We start from the raw sequence: 7622 nt of genomic DNA, 5'->3' as shown, positions 1-7622 counted from the left end.
AGGGGTTTGGGGAAATTGTGGGAATTAAGTTTGACAGACTGGAAAAATGGCAATTATGTTGTAGATATGATTATCATACAGAGGAACTCCTCATAAATGCTCGCTACTGGGCTTTGGGGGTGAAAGTTCTGAGCAAATGATTACTCCCCAAATGGGATTCCTTTTAGTAAATTTATAAGAAGAAAGTTTTCAAATGTCATTAGAGTTCCTCATTGGATCGACAACCCCTTCAATCTCATTCCTCATTGCAGAAGGAACTTTCCGGATAGGAACGAAACTTGTTAATGGCATTTACACATACTCCCTGTATGCCTCGAGTCATCTATTTGTCCTTTCGAAAGTCATACAACTCCTCGCTGCTGTCATCCGACCAGGCCTCATCGAGCATGGTGAATGGCTGGAAGCTTATGGCCAGGCCACACTTTATGCAAACGTTCTTCAGCATCACACTGCACTCGTGGCAGTAGGGCAGACCACAGCCGGAGCAAAGGACAAAGTCCGGATCTTCGAGAGCATCGCAAATGATGCAATTCCGCTTGCCGCAACTCAGATGCTGCAGGCAGCCAAAGACACCGGGACAGAGTAGACGCAAACGCAGAACGATGTTGAGATTGTCCTGAACATGACGCGCGGCCAGGTTCTGCTCGGCATTGTGGCGCAGGATCTCAAAGAGGGAGAGCCGATTGCGCAGCAGGGAGTTGTAGAGGAAGAGGACGCGCTGCTTCTCGCGCTTGTCGTAGAAGTAGCTGCAGATCACGCGACGCAGCCGCAGGAAGGTGGTGCTCTGGTAGATCAGCAGCACAATGGCCAGGTAAAGGAGCATCAATCTGTAGTAGAACCTCTGGGGCAGAGCGTGGGCATTGGGCAGACACTCCTCGTTGCTCAGGGACGTGGAGACGCGCTCGTGCATGTTGAAATTTCGCATGGTGGTGCGCAGCAGACGAGCCATCAGGCCAGTGCCATTTATCTGCAGGAATATGTAGCATATATTAGAGATCAAATAGCCATATCGAAGCTCACATGAAACCGTATCTCGTGCTCGCCCTCCTGTTGGTACGTGATCAGCGATCGCTGGCGAATGATCTGCAGCAGACCGACGACCATGCGATCGAGCAGCAGAAACAGTCCTGCTGTGATCACCTCCAGCGACAGCTGCAGCAGATGATACATCGCCGTGAGGGACTCCTTCGCGGTGCGACTGCAGACGTGTGCCACATCCACATAGTTGGCCCGCTCGTGGCTGTGCAGCGGCAGGATCGAACGCTTCTCATTGGCCTTGCGCTCCGCATCGATGTGCTTGAAGTAGTCCGTGATGTAGAAATTGTCAAACTCCACGTTGCCGCGATACTGAAAATAGTATCCAATGGAGGCGTAGATCACGCGCAGGAGGAAGAGGCACAGGAACTTTTCGAGGATCTGCATGGTGGTCGTAAAGATGCGCCTCCGGCGATTGAAATCCTTCATGAAGGCCTCCGAGGTCTGCTGGGCCGTCAGCAGCTGACCCTTCACCGTCTCGTTCCTCAGCTCGTAGGAGATCTCAATGTCGGCGCTGGCGTCGAACAGGTCCCGCTCTGTCCTCAGCATGTCCACGTAGGCCTGGCCAAAGTTCTGCGGCACCACCTCCGAGGCGTCGCAGATTTTGTCCTGACTGCCAAAAGGATTCAGCCGGCAGATGATGTCCACGCGGTAGGGCCAGCAGATGGCGGCGGCCAAGAAGTCGGGAAAGTTTGTGCTGCACTTCTGGTAGCCCTTGCGGAAGACCTCCTGGCAGACGCGAGTGCCACTGCGCAGCTGCTGCTTGCAACGATGCTGCATGTTGCGAAGGAAATTCTCCCGCACCGCATCGGCCGACGGCAGCTCCGACTGCGGGGCAGTCGTGTGATCCTCGTCGTGTGATTCCTGCTCTACGGCATACTTGAGCTCTCCCAGCACTTGCTCCAGCTCCCGAAAAGTGTTTCGTATCTCCGCTATGTCGCCCCGCATGTGCTGCAGCGTGCTCGTGAAGGGTCTGGCCATCAGATCGAAGCGCGTCTTGGTCAGGTTGTACGTGAGGACCGTGGTGCAGGCAAACACCCGAGCCACCTCGCCCGCATTCGAGGCAAGGTTATCAATGGGTCCCGCAATCACAAAGGCGAAGGCAATGGCCCGAAGGTAGCTGCGTCCCGACTTACCCACAAGCGCCACAAACATCAGCAATGTCACGGCCCGCACACTGCGGATCAGCATGAAGGCGAGTCCATTGAGCAGCACAAACACCTCGAAGACGGGCACGTGCACGGGCAGGGGGGCAAGCCAGCGGCCTAGATTGAAGTTCAGGGCCACCAGACCCCACAGCAGATACGCCAGGAACAGGCCCACCAGCAGTCGAGCCACATAGCGCACGGGCTTGAGCCAGGGCTCGTCCTCCGACTCCTGGCCGTACAGCAGGCAGTACAGGGGCCGACAGGCTAGTCGGCCAATCGCTTGCCGAATTGACTTTGTCAGAAAATGAAACATTATCCAGCCACTACTCGGGCAGGGCTTACTTCGGTCTGGAAAGAGAACTAACAGAGCTCAAGATTAGCAGCCAGACAAAGTGTTGCAGCTGCTTCGGCTCTTAACTGTTTTACGGCACTGAGCCAGGAGTCAGGTCCAGACGTTGGGCAGGAGAATGCGAGAACATTTATTTTAATGTCGGTCGTCGGGCCGGTCCCACTCCAGTGGGTAATCCAATTATAATGGAAGCTGCAAGAGCTGCTGCCAGAGCACCTGCCCCACTCGGGGGGATTCTTCTAAAATATAAAAATTGATTACACGCGTGTGTGTGTGTGTGTGTCTTCTTTTGGGTTGTGCTCCGCTCTGGCATCTCCTCTTGAACTTGTTTGTTGTTTTAAAAATTTATGAACTGCAGTCAAGCGATAAAAGATGGATGGGATTGAATGCACACGGTCCATGAGGAGGAGCATCACTCCGCCTTCTACCTCCACCTCCACCTCCACCTTCAAAATTGATGCAGCGCTTGGCGGTGTCACTCGCTGCATATTAAACAGTTTTTGAAAACAGTCGGGGAGCAGTTTCAGTCTCTCAGGTTCCAGAATCCAGGTCCCAGTGGCGGCACTTCATCAGCTTCGGCTTCGAGTGTGCTAAAAAATTGATTGATCCTGCAAGTGCCACTGAAGTGGGAAGTGGGAAGTGGGAAGTGGGGAGGAAGCACCAGCTACCAGCGTCAGTTCTTCTCCTCTGCAAGAGCACTTTGACGACATCATCCCGTAGACGTAGACGTAGACGTAGACGCAGTCGACGAGACGGGGCGTGGTCGCACGCATTAAAACAATTTAAAATTCCCAAAGACCCAAAACACTCGCCAGAGACTACAGTGGGTGGCATCTCCTGGCTGAGTGGCAGGCAGCATCATGGGGCAGAAAGCTTTCAGGGGCTCCCTAATGAAAGGCTCCTTTCGAAGAGTTCAATTTTTGGGCAATAGCCAAATGGAAATATTTCTTACAATGGGAGCAATAAAACGTATCCAAGGAGAAATTAATGACACAAAATTATGAGAATAATTAAAAGAAAACATTTAATAAATTGTAATCCGCTTCTCCCTGCTTCAACCCAAAATGACTCCAAAACATCTCCCTCCTCCTGCAGCCACCACAACCACTGTACCAAAGCCGGTAGCAAAGTGCTGGACAGACCAGTTCCAGTTCCAGTTCCAGGTCCAGGTCCTGCTCTTGTGTAAAGCTTTAAATGCATTAAATTGTCAAAGCGTTTGGCTATGCTAAAAGTTTTGCTTGCTGGCCATAAAATTGCATGCCACAGACAAAAAAGGAGTCGCCCCAGTCCTCAGTCCTCTGTGCCCAGTTTCAATCCCAATTCGAGGCTGGTCACTCAGTCAGTCAGTCAGTTCTAAAACCAAATGAATGATGAATTGCCTGTCACTTGCAATTTTGCGGAGAGACGGAAACACAGACAGAGAGAGAGAGATAGAGAGAGTGGAACGATGTCCAATGTCCGATGGTTGTGCCGTCTTCACCGCCTTGTTTAAATTTTTCATGTTTTTCTAAGGCTCAGGAAAGAGATGAGATGACATGCTGACTGCCCTCATGGAATTTGCGTTTTAAAAAGGCGGCCACGTTGACATCCTTGTCATTGTCCAGGTCTGCGTTGCGGTTGAGAATGTTGTCGGTCCCCAAAACATTTAATTGGGCGAGAGGCATCAAGGGGCAGAGCCAGAAAGTTATGAAATATTTTTGGTAAGAACATAAAGCAGGTAATATGGAATGTCAGACAGCATTAAAATATTTGTGTGGCCACAAGAAGTCAGGAGGAAACTTTGGAAAATAAAGCTAAAATGGGAATATTAATATTTGGACATATTTTTAACCATTTTTTAAACCATTTTTGCAGAGGTTCGCAGCATTAAATTTTATAAAAATTTCTGCCAAATTGTATAAATAAATATTTACCTTATTAAGTTAGTATTCCCCCCTGCTTAAAATGTCTGTAAATGTCTTTCCCCTCAACAATTCTTTGCTATCCCAAACAACACACAAATCGTTCCCATTTTCCAATCGAAATTAGTCCATTTTGGCTGCCACAAATTGCATTCATCATGGCGATAGGGAACGAGGACATAAACATAATGTTCCTGCCATGTCCACCATATCGAAGTGACCAGAGATACCCACTGGAAATTGATTGTTTGCCGATTTATGCCGACAGTTTCGCGGGGCTGGTGCCGGATATCATTAGTAATGCAAATAAATACGCACAAAATGCATGGAAAATTGGGGAAACATTTCGAATGCTGGAAACGGATGAATTTATGGCTATCTGTGGTCTTCTTTCTCGCTCCAAACTTCTGTCAAAATTCATCAGAGCTCATCAAAATGCACTGACCACCCCGTCACGCCCCCTTGGGGCATGCGTCAATTATGAGAGGAGTGAAAGCCAGCGATAGGGCTGCGAAAAAAAAGTTCCCTAAAATATGTGTCTGCATAAATTTCCGACTCCGAAAACAGAACTCGAAAATAAAAACAAAATTAAATTAGTTAATTAATGCATGCCAACAAACAGAGGAACAAAAATGTAGGGAAATGGGTGGTGGGAGATGGGAGTGGGGGAGAATCGGGGTCACCCATCAATCATGAAACGCAAGGGTCGCTGCCGTCGCCTCATGCGTGTGTCAAACATTTTTGGTCTACCGACCCGTAGATTGCTTTCGCTTTCACTCTAAAATAAAACAAAAACAAAAAACCAAAGCCGAATCCGAATCCGAACCGCAATTCCCAATCTCAATGGCCAGGGTCCAATTCCTCCGCCTGACAGTTCAAATTGCCCAGGGAAGAAATATTCACAAATTAGTGGCCCACATATCTGTGTGCGCGTGTGTGTGTGTGTCAGGTAAAAGTGATTAAGCGGTTGGCGTTTGCCGTAACCCAAAATTATCCATAAACACTCTTTGGCAACAACAACAACAACAGAGAAGCAAAATAAATTATGCAAAGAGGCAAAACTCAAAGCCAAATGTATCACATTTCGCGCTTTGCGGTCAAATCTTTGTTGGTTTCTTTTTTTGCTTCACCGTTTGCACACGCCCCTAAGCCTACAGCTAAACATCACATTTCCATTAGTCAACAAGGGCTTAAGCGGGTCTGGCCAAATGGATCTGCCTTTTGGCAATACACAAATATCGAAATACTCTAGAGGGATTTTCGAGAGATGAATATTTGGTAGATAAGAGAAGAGTTTAAGAATTTCCTAGGTGGAGAGAAGTCCACACAATAGAGTGAAGCTCGTCAAAACAAGGAAACTAACTGTTGAGCGAGAGAGCTTTTTCAGTGGCACAAATTTGCCGGTGCGAGCGTGAGAGCGATCTGACTCTCTCGATCTGTCTCTCTCGCTCGCATAGCGATAACGAAGAACGGAAAAGGGGTGTGAGGTAAAGAGACGCGAGAGAACTGCTGCAACGGCTGATGCCGTTCGGGAGCAGGCAGGTAGAAACATAGATGGCAATGTTGGATTACAGTGGGCAACGCAAGTGACACAATGACTACAATTTACTCCACTGCGGCACCACTGGCTAGATGGCTAGATTAATGGCAAGTATTTGGCAGCTCAAGCAAACACCTTAAATACCAATTTATATTAACAATAGATATATTTTAAATTAAAATAGTTTAATATATCCTTTAAATATTTTCCAAAATTCCAGCATTAGTCCCACATACCTCAACATTGATCACTTCTCCTTCATCCCCTGCCTCTGTATTAGAGCTTCCTCGCCCTGAAGTACATTCCCTAATGTGGATTGACATTCTCTCAAACGTTTAAATGGCATCCCTGACGGGGCTAAGCTAACCCTTTGGGGGTTCTGCATTAATTTTTATCCATACTGTCTGTCTGCCTGTGTGTGTTTTTTTTTGTTTCTGCGCAGGTGTTTGGCTTTGGGTCGTGTGCAAATTTGCATAAAACCGAAACAGAAACGAACTTTGTTCTGCATTTTTAATTAATTAATTAAAGGCAAGTCGCTGGGCCAATAACGAGGCTATCAACGGCAACGTCATCGTTCGCCCTGTCCTAATCAGCGTCATTATCCATGGGAGAGACCCAGTCAAATATTTGTGCCCACCTCGTGCACCCGCGCCATAATCCTTTACCTTTACTCTTGCCTTGACGCAGATGTGGACTGTGGATTGTGGACTGTGGCTGTGTCTCTTCTGTGTGTGTTTGCATATGCATGAACCTAATTTTAATTAATATTTTATTATCTTAATTATGCATCGCACCTTTGCCGCGTTTCCACCACTTCCTCTGCCCAGCCCGGCCCTTTGGTCGCTTCGCTGTTTGAGTTTTGCGCTTAGTTTTCGACCTTTTGCTTAACAAATTATGGCCATAAATAAAGTAAACGAGTTAAAAGTGGTTTTGCGTGTTTTCGAGAATGCCCTGAATCCCCTTCGCCTCCTCCGACACTATGCGGTGTCTGGCGGAGGTCTAGCCGCGCCGCAGTCTGGATGGGAGCAGGAAATGTTCCCTGGCGCTTGGCTAATGTCATTTTCATGGTCTACAAAAAATATCTGGCTCAAAGAACTGCGTGGAGTGTAGTAGTCTCGGTGTTAATTCTGGCTTGATTTATTGGTTTTATTAGCGGGCCACTAATTGGCTGAAAGGGCTAAAGCGGCTTGGGACAGGTGTGGGCGTCCATGAAGATCGCACAGATGGCTGATAAGCTGATGAAGTAATGAGGGTAATTTAGTTGATAGTTGTAGAGGAAATGTAACTAAGAGTTACTAAAAGGTGTGGATGAATGTGAGTAAACGAAAACAGAGAAATATTAATGAGAGAAACTATTGGAATTATCTCTACAAGGAGCAACAAGTTCGTTTTAAAGCTAGTTTATATATTCCCAGGTACATTTTGTCATAGTTCAAGTCTCTCGAAGCCCTCCTAGATCTCACTTAACCTCTCCACAAGTTCATTTGCCTCTTCATTAGCCCGACAATGAAACATTAGACGAACCGCAAAACTTAAGGAGTAAAAAGCTGCAAACGCCATTAAACAGCATTGGAGACACCTTTCTAACAAACAAAACAAAGTCACATTGTACAGTGGGTAACATAAGCATAAGCAGAATCGCGGCAGCA

General features: G+C 47.5%; 1 protein-coding gene across 1 annotated transcript; it reads right to left on the bottom strand.

Moving 5' to 3' along the window:
* Window positions 1-213: 213 nt before the first annotated feature.
* Window positions 214-2517, bottom strand: LOC117579998 (protein sneaky). The gene is made up of 2 exons (XM_034266195.1): window positions 1021-2517; window positions 214-967 (listed from the first exon to the last, which is right to left on the bottom strand). Exons 1-2 carry the CDS (start codon window positions 2494-2496, stop codon window positions 323-325), a joined length of 2121 nt encoding a protein of 706 aa, XP_034122086.1. The 5' UTR covers window positions 2497-2517; the 3' UTR covers window positions 214-322.
* Window positions 2518-7622: the final 5105 nt, after the last annotated feature.

This window comes from Drosophila guanche, unplaced genomic scaffold (genome assembly GCF_900245975.1).
Source record: "Drosophila guanche unplaced genomic scaffold, DGUA_6, whole genome shotgun sequence".
Lineage (NCBI taxonomy): Eukaryota > Metazoa > Arthropoda > Insecta > Diptera > Drosophilidae > Drosophila > Drosophila guanche.
Note: the sequence above shows the minus strand (reverse complement) of the source record. Positions and strands in the feature narration are given on the sequence as shown.

Coding starts and splice junctions, on each gene's coding strand:
- LOC117579998 (XM_034266195.1), bottom strand. CDS start 2,496: ATGTTTCATTTTCTGACAAAGTCAATTCGGCAAGCGATTGGCCGACTA. Junction 968..1,020: donor AGCACGAGATACGGTTTCAT/GTGAGCTTCGAT, acceptor ATATTCCTGCAG/ATAAATGGCACTGGCCTGAT.